Below are 27,732 nucleotides of genomic sequence, written 5' to 3' on the forward strand. Positions count from 1 at the left end.
TCCTCCTTGAAGGGACGAAGACAGCCTTTAGGTCGACTGCTATAGATCTATAAGGCTAGCCAGACCACCTTATTTAGAGGTAAAATAACAAGCTAAACCTTCTTGGGTTAAGGTTAAATATGTGAGCTCACTTGTCTGAGGCAATCATTTAATTTCCTTCCATGGTCTAATCTTACTGTACAGCGGTGCATATGTCATTGGTTTGACCTTGATAGATCTATAAACCTATATTCCGGGTCTACACCATGATTAATTTGTTGTGGGTGTTTCACTGTGTTTCTAGGGTGGAGTGCTATTAAGCTGATAAAGAGCTTTTGGATTTCAGGAGCGATATCTTAAGCAGTAACGGGCCTGATCACCCAGTTTAGCAATGGCAAGCCAGGCACAGTGACAAAAAAATAAGTGCTAGACTTCTGTATAATGCTGAACTGATTAAATATGTTAATGTTTATTTATACATTTTAATATCTTGTATAAATTGAGTGTTATCCACAAATCCGTTCAGTTATTCATCCATCAATATTTCACTAGTGTGAAAACTCTGTCAGTTCATTCTAAAGGCATAACATTACATGCAATTTAGTGCACAGTGAGCGGACCCCGATGCTTTCTTGCTGCACCATCAGAGCTCTCTTCAGGACCACCAGGGAAATTAATCGAAAAGTGATATTCCTTGTTTTACCGCAGCACCAGACTCAGACCGAGGCTATGAGAGGGTCCTACATTCTAACGTTATCCTGGTCTGCCGCAACGACATTTCCGGTCTCTTACGTCCCCGGTGCGAGAATAGAAAATGACAAGAATTAGAACAATAACGACATTTAGAATAAATAGTGAGGTTTCAAGAAACAACCTGAGAGAGCAATATCTAATACACTGAAGCAGCTATCCCTCTATTGGGAGTCCCTCGCTCTCCCTCCGATCTCGCATCTAAACCCACTAAACTGAAAGTCCCGCCCTCTCTCTCACCAATAACGCTCATTTGGAGCACCCCGTTCAGTGCTCCGTGGTGAGAACGCCTGGGAACGCGGTTAGAGCAGACCATTGCTGGTAAATGCAGCGTTAATTACTTAAAGGTGGTAGGTCAACGTCGTTGGCATTTCTAACGCACAGATAAACGCCTCATCAAATATGAATAGGCAGTTAATTTACTGTTTGCAGCTTACGTGTTCAGAATTGAACATTGCTGATGATTCGATCAGGTGAAGGAGGCGAGGAGGACGTACAGCACAGCAGAAATGTACCATTCAAACAGATGACTGCGGATTCCGTCGGACAAGTCAGACAATCGTTAGACTTTCTCCTGCAAAGGAGGGGCTATTTAAACATAACACAACACCGGACACAGGAGCCTGGCTGTCACACACGGGCAGCGTACGTTTTGTCGTCGATAAGCGGCAGAATTGAAGCTGAAAAAGAGTCACGCGCGGGAACCTGCAGCAATCATCTCTGTTCGACAGCAAGAGCCCGCCGTGGTTAATTGAGCTGATTGAAGGCATTCTAAGGTAAGGCTTCACATGCTGGTTCTATTCTAGAATGGAGCTATGCCGAGGACATTTATTAGAGGTAAACGGGACAAGCAGTAACATTTATCTTACCAAAGTTCTCCCGTCGAGCTGTCTTATATAATAACGTCACATGCGGTAAAAAAAAAGTGACTGTTTTTGCAACAGCAACGCCAAGTTAAATAATTGTGACTAGGGTATTGGGAAAAGCCCTACATACGTATAGGCTAACTTCAATGTTTACTTTTTGTAAATCCACACATGACGCTACTTAATGAAGTCACAAACGTCATGCCCTAAAGGTTTGCTAGGCAGGGATCCAAACTCCTAAAGGTAAAAGGTCAAACACTTGCTTCACTGACATTTACGAGCGACATGTTGTGGAGACATAGTAAAGCTGCTTACTTCATATCCTGAAGTCTACGTTTGTGATATCACGACGTTGTTGAGGTCTGTGACAAGTGATCTAAGTGTTGGTTAAAAGTTAAAAGGTACAAATCCACCCGTCAACTTAAATTTTTTTTGCAAACCTTTCAATCTTCAATTGTGCTCTAGCGTGGCATTTCCATATGCATCCATTCAACCCAACCAAGTGTATTGTATATAATGCAAACAAAATGATCACAACAAATAATCAGGAACGAATACAATATCAAACACCTGAGACATCTAATGACTGAATACTATGTGACATGATGTTATATTCCCTCAGTCTTTTAACATTCATACACTTTCAGGGAAATTATACAAGTTGCAGGGACCAGGGTTTTGCATGTTCATGTTAGCTCTGTGTTGTTACAGAGGCCTTATCTGGGCACATTACCAGTATCTGGTTATATTGGCCTTTCTGCATTTGGCTTATATCTGGTTTCTTTGCATTCTAGTAAAACCTAACGGTGGTATTGAAATAACCTTTTATCTTTATTAATTTGAATTTCTGTTATTATAAACTGGTATAACGCCACGGCAGCTCACAGAGGAAAACCTGGAATGCTGAACCCATACTAAAAACGTATCTATGTTACAATAACCGTTTACATAACTATATCAGTTAGCTGGCGTTGCGACATGTGACCAAAAGACAAGGCAAGCCGTTAGTTAGGTAGCTGTGGTCAGTAGTAACAGCTATGAACCAAGTTTCAGCCTTATCCAGAGGCATGAATGATATAATAACAATGTAATACTGGACATTGACAGGGTGTCCAGTGTATATTTTAACCCCTTGCATTTCCAGAAAGACTTCTTTAACAGCCACTTCATGTTTTAACAAACCCTTGTGTCCATGCATACATTTGGACACTGTTGTATGTACATGCAGCCTTGCGTGCATCAACCCACCTCATGCAGCATATAAATACATTATACACCTTTTAATGGTCTTTTCTCCAAGACTAGGTGATGGAGGGCCGTCGGCAGATGCCCAGACGGGAGAGGCTGCGGACAGCAGACGATGAAGACGCCGACCACGCAACGACGAGCGCCGCTCCTCCGTGTGCTGGGGACACCCTACCCTGGAATCTCTCCAAACTCCAGAGGGTGAAGCGCTCCAAGTCGGGCTCGGGGGAGGTTCTGGACCCCGCGGAGAGGGCCGTCATACGCATCGCAGGTCAGTGTGCCGCTCGCACGGCGCTGGACGCCGGCCGTTGTGGTGCGACGATGTGTGACTCACCCTGGTCTTATTTCTCGGGGTAACCACGGAAACCGAGGGAGTATGTGGGCGAAGGAGATGGATTGCTGGCATGGCTTTTCCTCTAGAGGAATATTAATACGTTGCTGTGTAGGCCACCAAGGTGTTGTTTCCTGCGAAGTACAGCGCGAATACTGGGGTAATATAAGGAGGATGGTTGAATGGAATAATGGGATGAGGATATTGTTGTGCTTAGTTGTGGGAATTGAAACGAGTACCCATCATTTATTTACGCTATAGCTAAACCACATCATTGTGTGGAGATAATTACGTAAACAGGCTGCTTTGTAGCAACAAGGGTTTTTTAAGTCCAAGAGGGACATGGCCAAGGGTGGCGAGGGCACGCGATTATAGATTCAACGAAATGTACAGAATAGTTTGCAACACAAATGAAATAAATAGTATAATAATAATAGTTTAAAATAAACTCCCAGTGGCGTTGTGACACAACCTTTATGTACGGATTTCGATATTGCAAGGGAGATTAGCTGCGTCCCTCCTCTTTCTGTGTGTACACAGTTCAACAATAGAGCTAGCACTGAGAGACCTGTTCTTGGAAGTTTGCAGTTTAATGCAGACAACAGTGACCGAAGACTGAAAGTACTTCTGTGATCTTAGGATAAAACTTCCATGAAGAAAGGTTATATGATTACAAAAGGAACAGGGAAACCAGTAGTTTGTATTCATAAATGAGTTGGCCAGTGGAATGGGCTTAACGCTGTTAGTGCTGAATCATTCTACCTAACCACTGGGCTGAGTTTTATTGTTGTATGCATGCTTGTCTATCCCAGAGCAACACAATAGTACTTTGATGCACTGGGCTGGGCCGGGCTGTGTTCCTGTCCGGCTGGAAGGAAGTCAACTCGACCCCACCACCTACAATAAGTCAAAACATCCTCCGGTGCTCTTGTCCACAAACTACTCCCGTCTCTTCCTGGAGAGATTAATAGATTTATCCTCTGCAATACTTCAGTCTGCTGGTTCTACCTGTCAGCTTTGTTGAGCAGATGTACATCCCATTCCCTCTCCTGACTGACAGTTAACTAACAAGTTGCATTGGATTAAAGCCTCTGCTTAACGACAACATTGTAAATAGCTCAGGCTCGGTTGCTAACAGAATGACTCAAGCAGGGTTTAAATGCCGGATTTGAACATATTATAGTGTTAAAGGCTGTCTGCTTTTATCTCTGTGAGCATGTGGGCAATGTGTATTAGCGATAGACTAATGTGAATTACATCTACAGCCATCTGAGAGCAAGAGTCTTTTCAAAATGCTGATCAATTGGACCTGGTGGAAAAATGACTCTCCCATGTCTACCATAAGGGGACAGCAGCCATGTACCCTTTGAGGAGTTAGCTGCTGAGTGTTGCTCTGCGGTTTCAGGCCAAGAAATAGCAGTTATGTCTGCATTGTGCCAGCATACACCACAGCATATTCCTGTGAGCTTTTAACATTTTACAATTATATTGTTCAATTTTCTAATGTGAATATCAGCATCTACACAGATACACATAAATAGATGGAAATGACACAGAATATTACAGAACTGCACCACCTCCTAATAACTAAAATATTATTTTGATATTGCCATGTCGACTATTGCGTATTCCTTTGATACACCAATAACAAAAGACAAATACCTAGGCCATCTTGATATAAGTTTATGAAGCAGTGTCCTGCAAAGAAAAAAAACAGAAACAGCATAATGTGTTGATGGCGGAAGTTTGCTCATTCTGATGCTAATTCCGTCACGCTGCGGGGGCAACAACAACAACCTGATAAGTAACCTGTGTAACTGAACTTCCTTACATTGCTAATTGGAGCAGAACCCCAGTGCCCAGAAATGCTAATCCAGGAAATTGTTTTACTGAATATACCTCTGGTGTGTGGGTCAACGAGAGCCAGATAGAAAGGTGAGGGGCGAGAGAAAAAAGTGAGAGGTTATCATTTGATCGAGAGCAGTATTCATAGAATGCCTGGCCCTCCCAAAGGGCTGCTACTGGCTAGCTGCTGGTCTGAAACTCAAACTGGGATGCTACTGCTATTGGCTGCTTGTCTGAAACTCAACCTTGGATGCTACTGCTATTGGCTAGCTGCTTGTCTGAAACTCATCCTGTAATGTTACTGCTATCGGCTAACTGCTTGTCTAAAATTCAACCTGTAATGTTACTGCTATTGGCTAACTGCTTGTCTTAAACACAACGTATAGTGATCAAGTTAAAGGCTCAGTAAAATGTTCTAATTAGATAACATGAACCCTATGTCACTGAATCACTTAATAGTAGGTGCTGAAAAAACTATGACCTTACTTCTTATATAATGCAAAATAACACATAATGTAAACAATAAATGCATTATCTCTCCGCAACCACCAGGTGGCAGCCCCTTCAAGCATGACTTACCCTAAATAATAAGACTTTGTTTTTTAAGAAAAGCTGTTCCAATTCCTGGAAAATATGTGTAATTTCCTATTTGTTCTGAAATTGCAGAGCAGTCATAGTGTGCTCCTTGTTCTCCTCAGCCTACAATGTGCTGCCTTATTTTCAAATAGAACACAGTTCAAGCTCATTGAATGAGCGAGTCTCATGGAACACTTTTATTTTACTTTCCTACTATTATGAGGAGGAATGACCTTTCTCTGGCTTTCCTTTTAGAAACCGCTTCAGGCCATGACTTCCTGTACCGCATAGTATGCTTGCAAATCTGTGACTGAAGCACCGGGAGCTACACAGAGCATCGGGCAGAATTCTTGGAGCATCACACTGTTACTTTACCCCGCTGGAGATGGTTAAACGTGTGGTTAATAATCACCAGAGGAGGGAGCCTGGTCTATTTCCACTGGCTTTGTTTGTCCTTCCTATCACAGCGTTTGCCCATATTTTCACAGTGAGCAGTGGGCCTTGTTTCCAAGCCATTGCAACCTTATTGCGCTATACACCACAGCACCTCTTTAGACTGCTATTGCACCTCGACTGCTAAGCAGTGAACAAAAGCCCAGCCTCGGTCAGCATGCAAGATTCACGGCCTTGGCCTGTAATAGGGCAGAGTGGAGGACGATAAAAATAGAGTTTGATGAAAGGTGAGGGAAAGGCTTTAATAAGGCCTTCTAAATGCTGAATCACTTTGCAGCAGATGCACATAAACCCTTCCCCTGAGGACACAACAGGTGGCCGGAAGGTTGTCAACTAGAAGGTTCCATTGACTGGTGAACAGCGGTACTAGAAGCTTCCAGTCAGTATTAACAGTGTGAACAATATTCCATGCTGGCATATATTTATCATTCATTGTCCATTTATAGATATTTGCAGATACTATGTATTAGTACCCATTTACAATATTTTCAGTATCCTATACCTTATGAGCCCAGATTATCAACAGCCCGGATGATTAATTACTATTATGGCTAAATTAACAAAAACTGCATTGTACTTTGAATTTAACTATTTGAATCCCTGTTATTCAATCTTACTTGTTCAGAAATGACTAGGAGCACATTACTTTCAGACTTTCAGACTGTTTCTGGAAACGAGTGCATATCCTCAATGACCCTCAAGGCACAAGACAATTTTCTTCAAATTATACCTGGTAAATTTAAATCAGCTTTGATAACATATATACCATACATACAACAATAACATACATTCTGCGGTTCAAATCAATCACACAATGATTGAAAGAAGAAAGGAAGGCTTTTGAGAGGTTTTTCCTCTTCATCAAGAGCATATATTTATAAAGTAGTGTCATGGGATGTAGGAAAATGTGTCGGCTGTGTTTATAGACTTGCACATTCTCCTGTCACCCACCTGATATCCAAGATGTGGCGGATATATACAAATTCACAACCATGTTTGTCATCCTGACATGCGTGCTCAGAGGATAAAGTCTTTCCCCCTGTCGCTCCTGCATTCTGCAGTATCAGATGCAGTGCATATGCATTCTTCATATTTCATACACATACAAAGGCATATACATTGCATACTTTAAGGAAAGAGGTATGCTGGCCATGCACACGCACAGATTGGCATTCAAAAATCCAAGGGCTATCTGTATTGATAATCTACCCCAACACTCCGACCCTTATGTCTACTCCATGTCCCACTGTCAGCATTCATTAATTTAAAGACGTTTTAAAGGTTTTTTTGAATAGTTCCAAATCAACAGTTGCAGACAAAGTAACAGAAGCCATACTTTCTTGGTCGGCAACAGTCTATTTTGGAAGTGCATCACATTCTTCAAGAACGAACTGTGGACACTTGTAAACACCCTCTCGATTTCTGAATGGTCAAGCTCAAACAAATAGTTGTTTGCGGATTGGTTTTTAAAGGAGGCTATATGAGTCTTTGATAATGTGTTTGTGAAATCCTCATTGGGGTATAGGATGTTTAGCGCATTCGGGGTGTCAAATTGTTGGCGTTTAACATCTCCAGGGGGATTAAGGTGCAGAAGACGAACGACTCCAGTCCTTTTACACTGACTAATAAGCCTCTTCCAAAAGGCCTGCATTTACAGTTTAAGGAAGCACAATGGTACTATTCTTTAGGACCATATGCTACGTTTTAAAACCACTTATCTACTGTACTGTACTCGGTTCTGTACTCGGGCTGGTTGTAGATTGACCTCAGCTAAGGTGTTGGGAAACCCCCGGTTCGGCATGCCCCTTGGTGTTCCACACACACACACACACACACACACACACACACACACACACACACACACACACACACACACACACACACACACACACACACACACACACACACACACACACACACACGTCCTAAGCCCGGTGCTTAGGACTTATCGTGTTTCCTCTTATAACGGGAAGTGTCCTGGCTGGTGTCACGTTGCCCTTGGCCAAAAAAACTAGACTGACTGGAGGGATTTCCCTGCTCCTGCATGACGTAGTTCCTCTATTGCACCAGCCTCCAAGAACAGCCATCATGGAAAATGGGGAAGGGTGGCAGGTTCAGCAGTTTTTATGGGGTTTCATACAATGAAACACATTGTCCAGACAGAGACCCTCCATGTTTGGATTACTTTACTCCACTGTTGGCTCGATCAGTTTCCTTACTCTTAGCAGTTATATTTTGTGCCTGTATTTACTCAAATCCAAGAATAATTTGCAACGTTTGCTTTGGGAAAAAAGTAAATTATATGAGAAGTTGTAGTATTTAGCACTTTATTAATTATCAAGGAACACATTTAGCATTTTTTCATATAATTTTAAGTGTGCCTAGCAATATTTTATGTCAATTAAACATACATTTTGTAGTTGTTCTTCTATAGCCTACCTCACATGAATTACAGTTCATTCTCACATACTGACATTAACAATAATAATACCAAGTTAATAACATACCTGTTAAAGCCGTGCACATATGTAATGTGTCATGATAACTTATATCACACCTTTTGGAACTCCTCTCGCTACTTAGGAGGGTGGACGAAGGAAGGACACAGAGCTCACGTTAAAGCCTTTTAATAAGTGGTGGAGTGGACACCGATTGCCTAACCTCCGCGTATCAGGCTTGTACAACAGCACGTTTTGATCGTGCACTCAAAATGCCTCTCGATCGTGTTTCTCAGACTGCGAAGCATGACCCGGCCTCACTGTAAGAGAAAGAGCATAACGTCACGGCAGTGTTTATGTGTTCCTTCCTCATCATGGTCATCTCGTACAGCTGCGTCTGATTCGCCCGTCAAGACGCCCCCCTCCCCTGTTTGCAGCCGAAACTAAGCCACGCCCCCCCACACACCACAGCATCATCTCAAATGAGTGGATGAATAAGTGTGCACTATCTCTCAGCTCGATAAGACCACATCGCCACTGTTTAAACTGGTAGTGGGAACGCAAATCAGCACGGTACGGCTCGGCATGGCTCGGCATGGCCAAAGTGCTAAATGAAGAACGCTGTATGTATTGTAGACTCAGTATTTACGAAGAAGAGGGGAATGAGGGAAGAATTGAGAAATAGATGGAGAGAACAAAAAAGAATGAGAGAAAATATGGCGACAAAGAAAAAAACGACAAGAGAGACTTATTTGATGTAAAGCGTCTTTGAGTGACCTCCAAAAAAGCGCTATATAAATCCTATCAATTATTATTAATTATTAATTATTATTTATTTATTTTGTTTGACAATGGGTTTGATGTGAGCTTGACAAAATCTCTGTTATGACCTCACCTTGCAACTTTTAGCGATGCGTTTTTACACACAGGGGTTTCAGTTAGTCTGGCCTTTCCATAGAGCCTTAACTATTGTAAAACGTTATTTTTTCAGCACTACCATTTTAAAGCAATAATCTATCTATATCTATCTATATCTATATCTAATCTATATTGAAAAGCAATCACAAAGTGTATGAAAGGAAAGATAGAGCTATCTCTCTGCCAACGTTTCTCTACAGGGACAGAGAGCCGTCTTATTGGCTAGCTCTGGTTGCATGTTATGTTGTCCAGTGTTTTGGTCAGCTGACTGCTGACTCCCAGACAGCCCTTGACAACAGGATCTGACAATGACATATTTTGTTTGAGCACAAGCATGGCGTGATAAACAGAAACCGTGCCTGGGACACACAACTCCTCGCTATTTCCTTCTCATGATCTGTAAAAAGAAGATTATAATGGATGAATAGACATCCTGCCCAATTTGGGTCCTCTGTTCATTCTGATCCGTCGCTCGCGTTCACAGGATTAAGACAACGTGACGCCGTTGGCAACACACGCTTCTGTAGGCACAGGACGAGAGAATGACACACGAACACGATGCTCCTTTTAAATCTGCTACGTCATGAGGTATTTCATTATTATGATCCTGACACACGACACTGTGCTGCCATTCTCTTGACTGATTATTCCTCACATTTATTCTCGGGTCGTTCATCATGTTGGCCCAGTCAGCATTATCTGCTGAATATTCATTGAATCTGCTCAACAGCTGATGTTCCCAGAGGAAGTCAAGGGCAACGTTTGCACAGAACTTGTGTCTTGTGTGTCAATTATTTTACTTCTTGGTTAACTCATCTCAGGGACTATGAATAGTCTCTGCAGTACCAACAGGGTGATGCCACATAGTGCATGTGATATGTGGAAATATCTTACAATCATATTGGGGTGGAGGAAAAAATAGATTAATGTGTGTACCAGTATTGGGTATTCGGTATCCGATATATTTGTAAGGTTGGCTCAAAAAGTGCTATTTTGTCAAACCAGAAATGTCTGTCATCTTAGTGGAAACATATTACTGGTAAAATCCTACAGAGGTGGCTATTGCGTATTTCCTATAAAATAAACCCATATGTTAGACCATACGTTAATACAAAACATTGATTTCAGAAAAAGAAAAAAGCATAGAAAATTGGCATTAACAGAACAGACTCACCATACATATCGTATTGGCACTCAACAATCGTTGTAATGTGGGGATCCCTTCCGATTCCCATCAATGTAATCAATTTGTGATTCAGAGAAGCCAATAATCTTGAGTAGTGATCAGTAAGTGATTTCCCTTGGGTCCTTGCAATTCTATTATTATGATATTGATATCAGGGAAAAAACAATATAGTGTAATGTCTACTAATGTTTCGAGTCATTTGAGTGTGTATTTGCATGTGTGTAGATGTGTGTGTGTGTGTGTGTGTATGTGCGTGCGTGTGTGAGAGTGTGCGTGTCTTTAAGAGGCGGGGCCTGACATTTTTATTAGTAGTTCTGAGCCAGGCAAGAGGAGTGTGTCTGTGTGTGTGTGTGTGTGTGTGTGTGTGTGTGTGTGTGTGTGTGTGTGTGTGTGTGTGTGTAAGGGGAGGGCCGGGGGGCGTGCCGTGTGTGAGTGTGTGTGTGTCTGTGTGAGTGTGTGTGTTTTGGGATGTCGGGGTGGTGGTGGTGCTACGGAGGGGGGAGCACTGCTGCTCTGTGGTATGAAGTTAGGAGCCGCGGAGAGCTCACACACACAGCTGACTGTGGGAACAGTGGACGCAGCGGCTATCTCTCCCACCGAAACTCAAACACACTGCCGCTCTGGCTGGCAGACCCACACACACACTCACACACACGCAGCGCAGGGAGAAGGCGAGGAGAAGAGACATAAGGAGGAGAAGAGAAGAGGAGGAGGAGAGGGACAGGAGGAGAATACAGCAGAAGAGGAGCCCGCCGCCAGCATGGCTATGTATGAACCCACGTTTCTGCCCCCCAACGCAGAGGAGCAGGACTTCATCCAGGCGTACGAGAACGTCAGGGAGAAGTATAAAGGTGAGAGAGCTCAGCTTCGCACCGGTGCCGGCACTTTGCTGGAAAATGGCAGGCGGCCATGACACTTGGGAATAGATGATGTGAAAGGATGTGAAGGTGTCTCCGGGAAATACATGAGGTGGCCTACACTGTATATGTCCGGCAATCCTGGGTGGCATTGACTCTACACAGGTGCAGTGTGGTACATGTGTCTGCGGTCGCGTGCATGCAGCTCGTCTCTGTGCGGTTGATTCACGACTTGTGCTGCATGTGCATGTGTATGCATTTCTCCATTTAACTGTCCTGACTGTCAGCCGGGCTTATGCATCACTCCAGTGCTGAGTGCTTTATTGATTGGCACACGTGTTCACTCTCTGTCACTCTCTCTGTCTCTCACTGTCTCTCTCTCTCTCTCTCTCTCTCTCTCTCTCTCTCTCTCTCTCTCTCTCTCTCTCTCTCTCTCTCTCTCTCTCTCTCTCTCTCTCTCTCTCTCTTTCTCTTTCTCTTTCTGTCTCTCTCATTCTGTCTCTCTCTGGCTTCCTCTGGCTCTCTATTCGTGTGCTGAGTTTGTGGGAGTCCATATAGCTCATGTGTGACCAATGGCAGCCTGCACAGTCCTGAACTCCGACCCCTGTGAAACCGAGAGGTGGGGGGCTTAGAGGTGTCATCCTGCCTATGCTCCACTTCATTGTAATGTCTTTGAACCCCCACACCCAGCACCAGCACCCCTTTGCCCCCTGCCAGGGCAGGAGACGATAGCAGGTGCTGCTGGAACAAAAGTGAAACCCATTAACACAGCAGGGCCCTCCTCTTCCTCGAATTCACTCTTCACCACACTTGAACCGGCCTTATGTTGCCTCAACTCCATCAAATTGCAGAGTCATTACTGAAAGCTAGGAGCTAATCCACTCCAAAGTCCTGGTCGGATCCACTGCACAGTGTTCTGATTCTGGGCTGTCTCACGTCCCCCGTGGTCCTTCTCTGCTTTCATCCCTCTGCTGCCCCACATAGAACACCATCTGAGCGTCCATCCCATAATTCTAAGTTTAAATAGTACTTTTCTCCTCCCCATTTATTTTCCCTTATTCCCTCCCCCATCATAATCTCAGTCCATTTCTCCAGTTTAAATAGTGTTCATTTCCCCCATCCTGCTTATCTTTTACCCAACAATTCATTGAAATTATTCCTATAATCACCTTTTCATGTTTTCAATTGAAGCTGTTGTGTGCTGACATAGTAGTCTGTCTGTCTGATGTTATAGGTCGGCTTGCATCTTTTTTAGGGTGCGGGTATTTGTATCTTTGGTCATTAGCATAGCATACCGTTGTTTACTATCCATATGGTTGTGTAGCTCTGTGCATGTTTGTCTGGGTGCTTGTGCCAGGCATCTATACTCTGTGTTGTGTGTGTGTGTGTGTGTGTGTGTGTGTGTGTGTGTGTGTGTGTGTGTGTGTGTGTGTGTGTGTGTGTGTGTGTGTGTGTGTGTGTGTGTGTGCACGTGCGTGCGTGCGAGCATATGAGGGTTAATGGGAGCCAGGAGGAGCCACAGTGGCAGGTGTTTATGTTCCCTGCGTTCCTCAGCGTTTCTACTGTGAAGGCCTCGTGCAGCGCAGAGGGCCGGCTCTCCTTTTTAAGGCACACCAACAACAGAAGCAGCGAACAGGAGTCTCCTGATTTGATCTGTTACCTCTCATTCCCCCTCTCTCTTTCCATCTCCCTCTCTCCCAAGTACACATGGACACACACACACCAAGCACGCACACATATTTTCTAGCTATAAGTAGAAGCAGAACAAATTCCAAGTACCTTCAACTTATTTCCCATCCTTTGATATTGCCCTTAGTCTTTATCATCCTCTGTGGCTGTATTCTTCCTCTTCATGTCTTTTCTTCTCATCTTCTCAGTCTGTCAAGTTCACTGTCTGTTACTTTTCTGGGGTGTATTCATAATTCTCCTGAGATTGTATTTTGATTCCTGGGATCTCCTTTCGCAGTTTGTCTGAGTGCCCTCCAGTGTTTCCTTGCTGCTGTCTGCTTGTTTCACTCAAAATGCTGAGGCTCGAGTGCTAAATGTTTGTTCAGTAGGCATTCTAAAGGAGCCTAGCAGGATAATTGTCTCACTGTTGCACAGCGAGAAAGGTATTTAAATAACAACGTTGGTTGCTTGTTTGATAACTGTCTCCGCAGTGATAGCAAGCTAAACTATGCGGCCGTCAGCCACACTGCTTTGCATTGGCTGTGGGACAATCCACACAATAGGTAGCACTTATTTCATATGTAGTCCAGACTCTGAGTTGATAAGGCATTCACTGCAAAACATTGACTGGACTTTAGAACGTTATCTCAGTGTGTATACTTAGTGCGGTCACTACTATAGTCAAACTAATTTAATAAAAGAAAAAGTGTCTACATAATGTTTGACTGACTTTAAAGGAATAGTTGAACTATTTAATTTAGATCCAGCTGTTGATATACAAATGATTCTCCTGGGTGGGGGCAGAGACTGGTCAGTCTATTGTTTCGTTTTTTTGCTGACAGATTTTGATAGCAGACGGGAGGATAAAAGGCGAAGACTACAATAGAGCTGTGCTAAAGGTCACTGGTAGTGTATGTGACTTTAAAGACGGCGGGGGGCGTTCACCACTGCACCCGTTCTGTAACATTATGTCCTCGTAAAAATGAACCACACATCGTCCTGCAATGTTATTCTTGAGATGGAAATAGTCTGTTATTGTCTCCACCTGCAAACAGTGCAACACTCTGGCGCACTATGGCAAAATCCCGTTTCTGACCCAGTTTGAAAGTTTTCTGACTTTAATTTTGTAATGTCAATGGTATATCACTTTGACATTGTTATAACACTCAAGGCCTGTTTATATAATCTTGTACAGTGGTTCTTCTATTACCCATGCTGTCTCATTTTGTCCAGTCATGGCCCTAGCCCTGGTCGGCTGGATGGGGAAGGGCCTGGATGCCTGGTGTCCTCCTAGGCGGTGTGTGACAGCAGGTGATCTGCGTGTGACCGGGCCAGCCCCAGAGAGTGGAGCGAAGAGGGGAGCTTTCCCGAAGTCTGGTCGCTGTGTCGGCTCTGGGAGGCCCCCTCCAATAGTCCCGCGGGGCTTAAAATATCCCCTAAATATAGCCCAGGCCTTTTTCAGTTAGCAAATTAATACAGGTATTTATGGCCAAACGTAATCGCCTGCAGAGGCTTACGTTAATTCTGATTGTAAAACATTGAAATATGATCGATAGTTGTTATGTTATTTATAGAAAAAGGCTTTGCTTGTATGCATTCATTGTATACTATGTCATTACGATAGCATTGCAATATGCTATTGCATTCTCATTGACAATATTTATTTTTCAAAAGTTTAATGTTCTGAAGACTTCTATTGAAGTCCTATCTGACTCTGCATGCTTCTAAATTCAGCATGCAGTATTGTGAAGGAGTGAGCCCAGATTTATGAATGAGTCCATTATTTTAAAACCCTTTGCGACAAAGTGACTTGGGCCATTGAGGTGTGCGTGTGCAAGTTAAAGTGTGTTGAGCTGCGGGCTCTTTAAAGCTGATGAGTATACATGGGGGGGGGGGGGGGCTGCAGGTCGGGTTTCTCCACTAAACGTGCTTGTAGGTTGGCCGTGTGGTCTCAGCCATGGGAGAGTGGCCCATACATTTCTCTATGCTGACAGGAAGCAATGATACTCATCAACAGCGGGATCTGTGTTGAGATGCGCGAGAGGCGCAATCACTAGATATCTCTCTCCTTCACCCTCCCCTTGTCTGTCCTCCATGGCTAGCTGTGGCACCAGTGGTTCTAAAAGGCATTTTACCATCAATGAGAAGAGGTCATCCTAACCAGTATGTTGGGTCGACAAGTTCCCCCCTGAGTGGCTGGGTTAAGTCCGGACCAGAAGTGACTGTTTGGCACCCTTAAGGCGTGGACGCATAAACAGTTGCTATGTCTGGAAGGCGTCTGTGTAACTTGGGCAATGTTCTGGAGCTCTTGTAATGGCTTATACTTAACAACAAGGGTGTCGTTCCTTCCGTATTCAACTTCTGTTAATCCATCCTCATGTGTTCCTTGTGTAAGAAGAGAATACATCAGAATTGTATTTACCCCAAAGGGGAATTTGTTGCGCACATGCACAACAAATGAAAAATGTGTAAAAGTGTCATCAAAAACTTCAAGTTTACAAACAATAACACTAACTAAGCCATTTGTGACACTGAACAAATACATACAGCCCCTGTACATATAAAACAACCAATTCCAATACAATTTCCTAGTCAAACCTCACATTCATTGTGTTCTCTTACCTGTCCACCAGGGGGGACTATTCTCACTGGCGTAAGTCTTGTCAGTTGAACATCCTCCCCAATGCATTGTTTTCCCTTCTTATTTAAACACTTACATACTGGGCGTGCTACCCAGTATGTACTTCAATGCAGTCGGTCCCCATGCCAAATGTATGTGTTTTAGTTCACTTTTGGTCCGTATGCACACTGACAATTTCTCTTTGGTAATTTTAAAGTTTCAAGAAGTCAATGTTTTCTTATAAGCTGTGTATTGCTCCTCATCTCGTGCACCCATGTTTCTTAGTCTCAATAACCTAATATCCTTACTTGAATCCATGTAGCAATCTGTATGTGGCAAAAGGCATTGAAAACCAGTGCATTTGTATGATTGTTCTCTTCGTTCATCCGTGTTCATGAGTTACAGTAAGTCATACACAGAGGTCAGCTATGCCGGCTGACACTGTGTATGGGCGGTGTCTTGATGGTTGATTTAATTTAATTGCACTCTTATCATGATGAGTCTGAGGTGTCGGTATGTTGCTGATGTCAGTAACCATGACGGGTAATCTGGGTAATGGGACTATTTCTTCCTTTAGAATACATCAAAAGGAATAAAACAGTACAGTCAACTAAGAAAAATATTAATAAATAAATGTGTTTTTGGAAGTTTTGGTCAACAGATTCAGGAGCTGTTCCTGTGTTACACAAGTGTGTGTTTGTTTTTGTGTCAGTTTTTTTGTATGCGAATCAATGCAAATAATTGTTGTTATTCACAGTTCCATCCTGACAGGCTGCTGTCCAGTAGGTTTGTTTCGAATCCTTAAAAAAGATAGCCCATTTTTGCCCCTACTTTTTTCTGACATATTTCTTCTTCACGTCAGCATCCAGTGAGAAAAACATTACGGCCGCCTGGGATAGATCAGCACTGACACACAGCGAGGGTCAAGGGTCACTGTAGGCCAGGGGTTGATAAAGGAGGCATTGCTGGGATCCCTCCTGAGACCTTCTAGGGAGTGAAGGGAAAGCTTCTCTAAATCCGCCCAGACTTTCTGCCAAAAACGGAACTGTTCAACACTCACGGTGCCGTTCTGTTATTCCTGCATCCCATGGTTTCAATTGTGATTGTGTGTGTATGTGTGTGTTCTCCCCCTCTCTTGGCTGAGACACACAATGAACTGATGTTTCTCAGTGTGTGATGTCGCTAAGTGCTTCCGCTGAATAGTGCTCTACAGACCTGTCAACAGCACCATATGACTTCACATCTATCTTAAAGCGTGTCACACACACCATGTCACCCCAATCAACCTGTGTATGTCAGGGTTGATTCCCTCCTCTGTCCATGCTTCCACGTCATCCAGCTCATTGTGTCTCATGACCCCTGCCCTTATGTTATAAACTACATTTCCATGCAACCAACCCTCCCTGACACCTTAAAACGTGGGATGAATGTGTGGTTGCCGTTGAGGTCTGGCTTTTAACGCAAACCAGGAGCGCAGCGCTATTTCAGGTGTTTACAGTTTTTACAAGGTCTGAAACATGTGGCTTGCTGAAAAAGCCGCTTCTATGGAAAATGCAGTGGCAGGCCCAGTTTTGTGGGAAACAATGAGGTTCTCCTGCGCTTAGGTTCTGTTGGACACACTGGCCCTCCGTCTCCTCAACCGATCATCCATCTGCATCGTCTCTCTCTCTCTCTGCTCTTTTTCAGTAGGAGCTTAAAATAATAGAAGAGCTGCACATGCACACACTCTCACTCACACACTTGACAGAAACCATAAGGGTTACAGTGACTTGCAATGTCCAGTCACACAGACACAGACACACACACACACACACAGACTCAGACAACCCCCCACCCCCCAACACACACACACACACCCACAAACAAAACAGGTCCAAAAACACTGTAGATGGAAAGGTCTTATTAAAATGACAGTGAAGTCATCATCTCTTAATCTTGGAATCAGGTTGGGGTTCGGAAACATTCCCACCTCCTCATTTCCCAGCATGCCTCCCTAGTGACATAGCTCAATGTGAATGTGTACACCATATCTGGATGAGAGGGAGGGAAAGAGTGCGAAGGAAGGAGGGAGCCATCAGGGTGATGGAATACATGGTTCATGTATTAGTGAAAGCAAAGTATTAGGTCATGACGCGAGTTGGGAAAGAGATATTTATAGCATGGGCAACTCCTCAAACATTGTACAAAATCGCTCGTCATCTTATGTGCGTTAAGGCAACCTTTTAAAGGAGGTCATCATCGGAGGCAGTCTGCTACTGTTCAACACATTCATTGGGATATGTTCTTGTTCGCCCTGGATGACAATCCGTCTGTTGAAGGCTTGTTAGATACCACTGGTCCATTCAACTCCTAACCTTTCAAGAGTCTTCCCATTCCTCTGTGGACAAGAGCAAACATTGGAAGTGTTTCCGTTTCATGCACACAGGGATTTAAACCAGGGGACAGGGAAGCTGTAACATTCTGTGCCACCGTCAAAAACCCTGGAGTGTGTGTGTGCTCAATGTCAACGCATGATATGTGTAGTGGTGTATACAACCAAACTGTGTCCACTCCTTTTGTCAGTCGAGTCACTGCCCAGGAAAGAGAGCTAAAGCGGGCTGCAGTCAGGGGGCGTCCAAGGCAACCTGAGCCACTATGAGTTGCCACGCGGGCCCGGAATGTCACGACAGGTCACCGCACACAGCTGACAACGGCAGGAATCTGCCCCACATGCCGACACACGCAGAAAGACATGATCACGCACACAGACACATGAACACGATGGACACTCACACACCCACGCACCCACACACACACACACACACACACACACACACACACACACACACACACACACACACACACACACACGTGCACAGACATGTGCACACACACACACACAAACATGAACACGCACAAACACATGCGCAAGGGCACATACATACACACACACACGACACACACAGTTTTCTTGCTCATAGTCATATCTCCATCACCTTGGACTCAAAGCTTTGGTTCACTTCATGTCAGCCTCCTATTCTTGCAGCAGAGGATTACTCGCTAAATTCTCCTCTGTTAACATTGCGCTTGGTCTGCTTCAGTAAGGCATGCAGAAGCAGGCGAAGTGATGCGTGCTATCAGTGCTGAAACAAATGAGACCTCTCAGTGGGCCAGCAGTGGTTGCAACAGGTCTGTTTAGTAATAAAGCCATGGCCTTACATGGTGGGGCTGACAGAGCCCGGCTCCTCCAGTAGTCCTTACACAAGACGACGTTACATAAATGGCCTGGTTCGTTTCAACGACAAAAATCCTAGTCTGAAGATGATGTGTTAACACAGAAACCACTGGTTTGCTTGTTTACTGCACTCCCTCTGGCACGTTGGACCACTGCCGGGTTGGATAGACGGCCCCTTTCCTGTTGGTCAGAAAGGAGCACTGGAAATAATGAGCCCTGTTTGTTCTGTTATCTGCAAGTCAAAAATCACAGCTGGCTAATTTTGGCCTTCCTGTTGTATCTGCACTTTGCCATCGTTGGACTTGTGTTTAATGTCAGAGAAAGGTGGTCCTCTGCTCTCTGTTGAACCAGATTGTAAAATTTAAGGCAAAGGTTATCTCTGAACTACATTCGTTTCAGTCCATAACAGGTTAATGGCTGTTCTTTGAGAATTCGAGCAGTCATCACAAATAAAAAATGACGTTGGGTTCAAATTGGGCTTAACTCTTCTACAAATATTTTTTGGTCTTTCTGTGAAAATTAAGATGTTGGTTGTTCTTGTGCCATGTTATGACCCTCCTAAACCTGTGTTTGACAACCTTTGTTTTCTGTGTATGGTACTGTACAGTGCACAACAGATTTGTAAAGTGTGTTAATGCTTTATTCAGTTGTTTAATATTGTTGTACTTTAAATATGATGTATACTTACTTAAGGGATGGTATTCATGAGGAGAAAACCAAATTGCAATAAATGTTGTTCTGCCTACAGTGATCTCTGCAAGCATTTACCAGAGACACCAACTTTCAGAGACCGCAACTATTACATGATTTAATTCTACATTTCCATCTAGTAATTTAGCAAACTTTTTTATCCAGATCGACTTTCAAAGTTAGTCTAAGAACTGAATGTAACATTTATGTTTAACATGAAACCATTTTCTAAAAGTTAGTTAAGTTCTTCCGGCAGCAACAGTACTACTATTGCCATACTATTGGGCACAGGATAACAGCGTCCTCCCCTATTGGCCAGCGAGCTTATCTGTCATGATCAGTGGAGTCGTATGAGGTCGCTGTAGAGCAGAGCCAGGCACGAAGAAACAGAGACATCATTAGCTCTGGAAAAGCCGAGACATTCTATGAAAGAATCAATTTAAAAAAGTCCAGACATCTGGACCTGGTCCCATCGGCCGTCCCGTGGGGGACCAGAGCGTGGCGCACAGTAGCCAGGCCGGCGCCTGTAGCCAGCCCCCTGACACACGTACACACACACACACACACACACACACACACACACACACACACACACACACACACACACACACACACACACACACACACACACACACACACACACACACACACACACACACACACACCAGACCATCATGGAAAAAGATACACGGGCACCGTGACAACATGGTTGATGAACGGAAATTTGGAGCGAAGGAGAGCTAGGGGTGTTTGTCTGTGTTGCGGTGCCATCTATCAGGTGTTGCTAGCAAGTTGAAATGCAACTACAGACACATGACTGCACACACTACCAAGTTCTAAGCCAATCCTGTGAACTCGGATTGGCTAGAACTTAGTAGTAGGAGTAGCTTTCTCCTCTATTGTGCACAGTCATGGGATAACGTCCAGAACACACTACAGCTCAATGATTCTGTCTCCCTGGGAGACTTTAAAGCTCAGATAAAACATTGCATCTGAAGAGTGTTGTTATTGGCAATCATGAGCTGTAAGTTGTAGTATGAATATGTTGTTCCTTTTCTATCTTAATGGTGCCCTTAATGGGTCCTTGTCTGTTTTGACCTGCTCTATGCCATCATTTTGTAACCATTTTCTAGACCTGGTGTGCTATCTTGTCCAGGTCTCCTTCAACAAATAGATTTTAATCAATTTTTCGTTAAATAAAGAAAGAGAAAACTAAAGAAAATACGCATTATCATACTTACACATGCATGCACGCACACAAACACGCACACACGCACATGCGCACACACATGAATTACTGATGACTGCAAATGTTCAATAATGCATTACCTATTCTAAATTCCTCACGCTCTCACGCCTATCTGTCTGTCTGTCTGTCTACTTGTCATGTTCTGTTTGTCTGACTTTATATTTGCTCCACTCTTGTGTTGTGGCCATAAGGAGAAAGCACAGCCCCTAGTGGACAAGTTCGCTCATAAGAACACACTAGGCTTAGAAATAAAAACCTCACAAACATCAGTATATCTATGTATTGGTATATGTTTTTATACAATGGTGTTATAACACAAGGGTGGAATGCAAAACAAATGTATGTGCGAAATAAATATGAATATATAAATATATATATAAATATGAAATGGACCATTTCTCAGAGGTTCATCATGTTCAAGCCCTAGCCCAGTAGGGGTGTAACAATACATGTATTCGTATTGAACTGAATCTGTACGGACGTCATGGTTCGGTGCGTGGAATTACACGGACAGTAAACGGTATACAATTGAATAAAACTGGTGTGCGAATTAATTAATGTAATGCGGAACTTATGTAAGATACGCAAGTTCTTTAGGGACAGTTAAACTGTAGCCCTGATTGGCGCCTAGGTAGCCGAGCGTGTTATGGCGCACAACACGTCGGGTTCTCTGACGTCTCTGGTATTTCCACAACGAGACTCATAGTGGGGGTTATCTCTGCCATGGTTGATAAGGAATTGGGCAAAGGAACTTTGGCTTTGACTCCCTGAAGTACATGAACCGCGACATGGAGGAGAAAGGGATTGTTGCCCGCAGTTTTCTCCCGCCGTAGCCCCGGAGCCCGCTGCCTGCTGCCCGCTTATGAGGCACTACCGCTACCACCACGCAGTCGTTTGAGATTCATAATATCGTATGGAAGTGCACACAGCTTTTGGTCGTGATAATATATATTATATGATATAGATATCCATGTATAATATATTATTAAGATATAGAGCTCCAGGAATCCCGCTGGAGCACCCGGAGAGTTCTAGAATATTTACAGAACACGGCCAAAAGCTGTGTGCGCCTCGCCATTGCGATACATCCACTGTAAACACGAGCGCACGGTACCGTGGCAGCAAGCTGCCCAGGGCCACACCCCCACCCTCCACCTTGACCCGCCTCTAAAAAACGGCACGTTTGTGGAAAGCTCATTGTGGGACTGGCTCGTAGTGGCTGTAATTCTGTGTACTTTGAACTTTCATATATAACACATGCTGCATTTTCAGTTTTATAACTGATTGTCTTATTTTGTTTACAAGTTATGGATGGAGTCTGGAATTGATGTCGGATACTTATTGTTTACTGTCTACATCTTAGATTACACAGTTCAGGCTGTTGCAGCTAGCTCAGGGGAGAGACTGTATGACACAAGGTGGCATAGCCCAGTGATGCTAACTTACAGCTCCAACTCTGACATAGTCAAAGCTTGTGGGTGAGAATCTGAACCAGTTAACACCTTACTACAAATAGCATGTGTGTCAAAGGGAAACCATCTCTCATCTCTCATCTCCCGTTGTGTTTACTTAGACAGTAATGCTTTTGCATTTCTAAAGGGGAGTGGGAGAATTTTGTCTGGGGAGGGAATAGGGTAGTGCCATTAGCCACACATTCGTCCATGCACAGCATAAATATTGTCGTGGGAGGTCTGGGTGGAGATGCTAGAATGCTCTGTTCCCCTCCACCTCCCTTCTAGGAATTCCTTCTGGCTGGGAGGGCTAGGCTTGGACTCCAAGCCCCTTGTGGAGAGTTGAACAGCTGCAGGTTGTATAGCTATCCGGGGAGGACGCAAGAACAGCCCTGTGCTTGTGGCTATGGATCCTATATCGTTTTTCCTGATAAGAGCCTCCCATGCTCCACAGAAATGCACTGATTGTCTGGTGATGGGAGGTTAAAGATGGACTAGTGGTGGTTAAGTTCAGGTATTACGGTAGAGATGGTTAACTTTAATATTAATGTAATAATATAGAACAGCAATGGCTAAGTGAAGTTATTCATTTAATGATTGGTCAAATTTATTATGATGAAATGGGATTTTGTTTGGGTATTAGGTTAGAGATGGTTAAGTTTTTGTATGAGGTTAGAATGGGGTTAAGTTTAGGTATTGGGATACAGATGTTAAACTTTAAATATTAAGTTGTGGATTATTACGTGTTACCTTTGAGATGGTTTTGTTTACTAAGAAGCATATCGCCAGCCAATCACAGTGTGGTTCTTGGCAGTGTGGGCGGGTCTTACCAGGAACTGCCAGGGGATTCATTTATGCGTTCCCTGTAAACATTTATACAACTATGAAAAATAATCATACATGCCTTTAAGCAGGAATGCAGTTAAGCTATAACATATGATGTAGAAGATGTTTCTACGTTGATCTTGGATAAAACAAATTAATCGCTCTGATGGTTTGTTTTATTATCATGCTTTTTTCTTTAAACTGTATCAGAATTATTATCGGCTGTCATAAACTTCATCGTCCTCCCACAGTATACAGTAAAGTAGGATGAAGCAGACAGCATTTCATATCTGTCTGCATTGTCTGTGTTTGGCTCGGCTGATCGCACACAGAGATGAATCTCTCCACACAGAACTACAGAGTTAGTAGTTAGTTTGTCTTACGATCTGGGCCATAAGCCAGGGCCTTTCTGTGGGTGGCTTTGCTCTGAACAATCCTCTCTTGTTGTTCCTAACATCCATCGACCAAATATGGCTAATCTCATGTCCTTGGTGTATATGGGCTCACACAGCCAGTCGGATTAAACTTTTAACCATGCGTGTGTGCGTTCACCTCCACCGGGGCCGGTAGCCCTGCTGATGCAGCAGGCGGTGGGCTGGGGATTTGTGTGCAGCTGGGATGACACAAGGCCGATGGAATGTTTTGTCTAGCATCCCGCTATGAGGCTACTGGTCTGAGCTGGACCGAGAGGGCAGGACCAGGACTATTACTGGATGTTACAGGAGGGAGACTGGGCAATGGTCCTAGGTGATTGTGTGCTCATATAGTGGCCCAGCAACGTGCTACTGTTCTTAGTACATCACTGTTTTGTATTTGGATATGAAAACACTGATTGCTGGCTTTGTGTAATTGTCACGAAGAGACAGGAAATGAATGCCAGTGAGCTGGCTGTAATTAAAAAATAAAAAAAATAATAATAAAAATAAACCTAAAACAGAACAAAGTGTGGGATTTTCTAAAGCAGACCATAATAAATAACTCAAGTATTTTTTACTGGCAGGGTCTGCTAATAAACATTGTGTGGAACGACGGTATCCTGCTGAAAGTTTTTATTGGCAGCAAAAACTGGAGACCAGCTTAGAGGCTGGGCAGCCATTATAACACTCATTCATGCCAGGGACCTTCCTCTAGTCACTTTTCACTATAAACCTGTGAAATAAAATGGTAATGTATGTTGTTTATGGTAATATAAAAACCTCTAGGGACTCGGGGGGAGGGATGGAAGGGAAACACACATTATTAGAAGAGGAGAATATTTGATTCATGAGGGATACCTTCTCACTTGCATTGGCCTTAAACCTGCACTATATAAGTATACACTATATGCTCCCATTAGCAGCCTCTAGTGGCATGAGTTATAGCTATAGTGGCAAAAAAAAGGCAGTTAGCACTATAAATGCCATTTAGCCATCTACAAAAAAAAAGGGACACAGCCCCTGTGTGTGAACGACTAAAATGTTATGAACAGCAAGCTTATGCAAGTCATAATACAGCACTTGTCTACTACTCAATCATGCTGTGTAGACTTAGAATGGGTTTCTTACTAGGTTTATTATGTATGGAACAAGGGATTTTCAGATTATTGCTTCCACCCTGTGGCAGAGGAGAGTGCAGCAGCTTATGGCACACTGGAAACAGACATTGTAGGATGCGCTCTTGCTTAATCATACGTTACCTTTTGATAACATTCAAACCGGAAACTGCAGTGTTTTGGGGATAGGGTTTTAAAACACGGATATCACCCAGTCCTATATACCAACGACATACTTCCAATCCAAATAGATAAAAGCCTTTATCCATTAAGCCATTCTGTGACGGAGCTGTGAGTTCTAATAAAGGACTTCTCGGAGCACCTCCATGTTTGTGAAACCTGTCATTCTCTCATTCAGTCACCTCCTCTGTTGTCAAGCAGCCACACCTTGATTAATGATGCTATTAATGATACCATTGAGGTAGCCATATGGACTCAATTAACACAATTCCTGGACCGCAGGCCTGATATGGTGTCTCTGATTGCTGTCTCGCAGTTATCTAGTAACACCTGTCAATACGACAAATGACCTACCCAGAGGGTTACTGGGGTCTGTCAATCAAATCAGGGGCCAAGGCTTTGTTCACTTGTGTTGTTGCACATTTCTGTGTTTGAACAGTACGTATCAACAGTATGAATGAGCAGTAACTATGGATAAGGATATGTATGAGTACTAATTATGAATAGGTATGTGTTAGCAGTATGTAGGAGCAGGATGGATGAACAGTATGGGTAGCATGTTGGAGTAGTATGTATGAGAAGTTTGAATGAGAAGTACTTAAGCAGTTGTATGTCATGTATTTTCTGCTGTTATGTAAATCTGCTATAATAAGATTATTCACAAGGAATTCTCCTTGCCGCTGCAGGATGGCATCACCTTTCTCTGCTGCCAACAATATGTCAGACTCAGTCTGTGCCAGCGTTATTTCATTACGTGCAAGGTATCATGCAATCAAATTATATCTCTGCTGATCTGCTGGCCCTCTGATCAGAGGTGAGGCCAAGGGCAATTCAACAGTACAGTGCATCATTCTGATTTGGGTTCTGGTCCAATCAATTTCCATGGTATGTGACCACAATTTATTATACTGCTGATAATAGCTGACTGGCCCTGTCTTTCGCAGCTCAATCAGAACATTAAAAGGGTGGTCAGCTTCACTCTATATGTTGGATGGTGGACGTGCTCTTGGCACAGAATGTTTAGTGAGATCTTTTTGTGTCCTTTCTCAGTAAAACATCATTTTGTAGGCCTACAATATGAACACCAGATTGGTTTTAGGACTAAATCCATGTTTGAAATTTGTTTGTGAGTTCATTTTGAATTAAATAACCCCAAATAAGTGTATATGCAACATAATTATTATGTTGCATATAGGGGGGAGGGGGATATTCTTTGGCAGTTTCTGCATGCAATTTTCTCATCTTTACAATGTCCATGTTTAGTTTATTCTTTGGGTGTCATGCTTTTGGTTTAGTACTCTGTTAACACACTCACACACCCTTGACACAGCGATAACACCGTTTGTCTCCCATAATGTGTTTAGAGTGTTTTGGAAAAACCATCTCTTCCCTAAACAAAGACATACAAACATAATAAATCTTAACCGAACAATTTGTCCACCAGGCTTTCCTGCTGCATGTGCTTAGATTTTTCTTTAGGTGTTTGTTATTCTCAACCACTATTTGTTTGTATAGGGTAAACACTCCTCCTCCGCCATATCTCCTCCCTTATGTGCTGAGCTATGAGTCAGCTGTGTGCATTTGAAGCGGCAGCAGCAGCCCCTGGTTTGCCGAGTAATGATAGCGCACCATATGTTGAGAGTGACAGCCCAACTTCACAGTTACAGAGCGGGCTTTGACTCAGAGAGCAGAAGGAGGAGGAACAGTAGGAGAAGGAGGGTATGTGCAATGGGAGGGAGGGGTGGAGCCTATTGCCAAGAAGATTCCTTTGCACACACACCCAGACAATGAGTGTGTGTGTGTGTTTTTATGTATGTCTGTGTGTGTATGTGTGTGTGTGTGTTGTACTACACAGCAGCCTCCCTGGCCCAGCAGACCCCTGTTGAACAAGAGATTGCTAAAGTAGCCCAGGAGCAGAGAGATGAAGTGCAGAGCATATCAATGAACTGAGCTCAAATACAGGGAGACCTTTGGACAACTGCAGCACTTACCGGCACTTTCTACCTGAGTTCCTGACCACCTCATCGATACATTACACATCTTCATCTTCCTCATCTTCATCACGATGGACCACTTTAGGTCCATCCAGAACGAGATCACGTCTCTGAAAGGTATTTACTTTGAAATATTTAGAAACAAATAGCAAGCCAAGGACTAGATGCACTTTTATACATGGTTTTGCACATAGAGAATGAACATACTGGTACAGGACAGTGGTGTGATTTGCAGCGAGAGAGACTGGGAGAGAGACAGAGATAGATAGACTTTTAGTGTTGTTATGGTCTGTGGGGAGGCTGTGAGGGAGGGTCATCCGTACAGACTCATTGTGTTAAGCTCGGAAGTTTAACCAGAATGACTGGAAGGAAGACATGCCTGAAAATAATCACACATGGAGGATGTCTAGGACGGGAGGGGAGAGAATGTATGGATAAAACCATTCTTTAATAGATAGAGACGGAGGGAGAGAGAGAGAGAGAGAGAGATCCCGGTGACTGTTTGACTGGCCGAGCCTCTGCCGTTTGCTACCTTTGCACTGTTTGAACAGTAGAATGTTTCACTGTCGCATCCCTGTGCGACTCCAGTAGAAAAGTGTGTGCTTGTGCAGCCCTCCTAACCTCAGATTTCCCATGCAAACCCACCAGGCAAATCTAGGCAGAGATTCGACTGCTGCACTTTGCCTCCCTTTCGCATTGATGTGCAGCTTTCAGCTTCCATTTTAATTTTGCTAATCTACAGCTTTTGGTCAACACGCTCAGGTTACCATTCACGTAACCTGTCACGTTAAACCCCCCCCCCCCCCCTCCGAACCATTTCTGTGCACATGTGGGTTGGTGTCTTTGTTGTGTCACTCTGTGGCGAA

General features: G+C 43.6%; 1 protein-coding gene across 4 annotated transcripts in view; it reads left to right on the forward strand.

Moving 5' to 3' along the window:
- Nucleotides 1–1,374: 1,374 nt before the first annotated feature.
- The window catches only part of LOC307075670 (plectin-like), a 106,338-nt gene continuing 79,980 nt past the window's right edge, over nucleotides 1,375–27,732 (forward strand). For 2 of the 4 annotated variants that reach the window (XM_079736340.1, XM_079736341.1), the window contains exons 1-2: nucleotides 1,375–1,505; nucleotides 2,896–3,111. In XM_079736340.1, coding sequence (XP_079592466.1) covers nucleotides 2,904–3,111 — 208 coding nt within the window. In that variant the 5' untranslated portion in view covers nucleotides 1,375–1,505; nucleotides 2,896–2,903. Of the gene's footprint in view, nucleotides 1,506–2,895; nucleotides 3,112–11,284; nucleotides 11,439–27,732 lie in introns of those variants that run through there. The other 2 variants (XM_079736344.1, XM_079736335.1) reach the window with 1 other exon arrangement.

Source organism: Pollachius pollachius (genome assembly GCF_949987615.1).
Source record: "Pollachius pollachius genome assembly, chromosome: 1".
Lineage (NCBI taxonomy): Eukaryota > Metazoa > Chordata > Actinopteri > Gadiformes > Gadidae > Pollachius > Pollachius pollachius.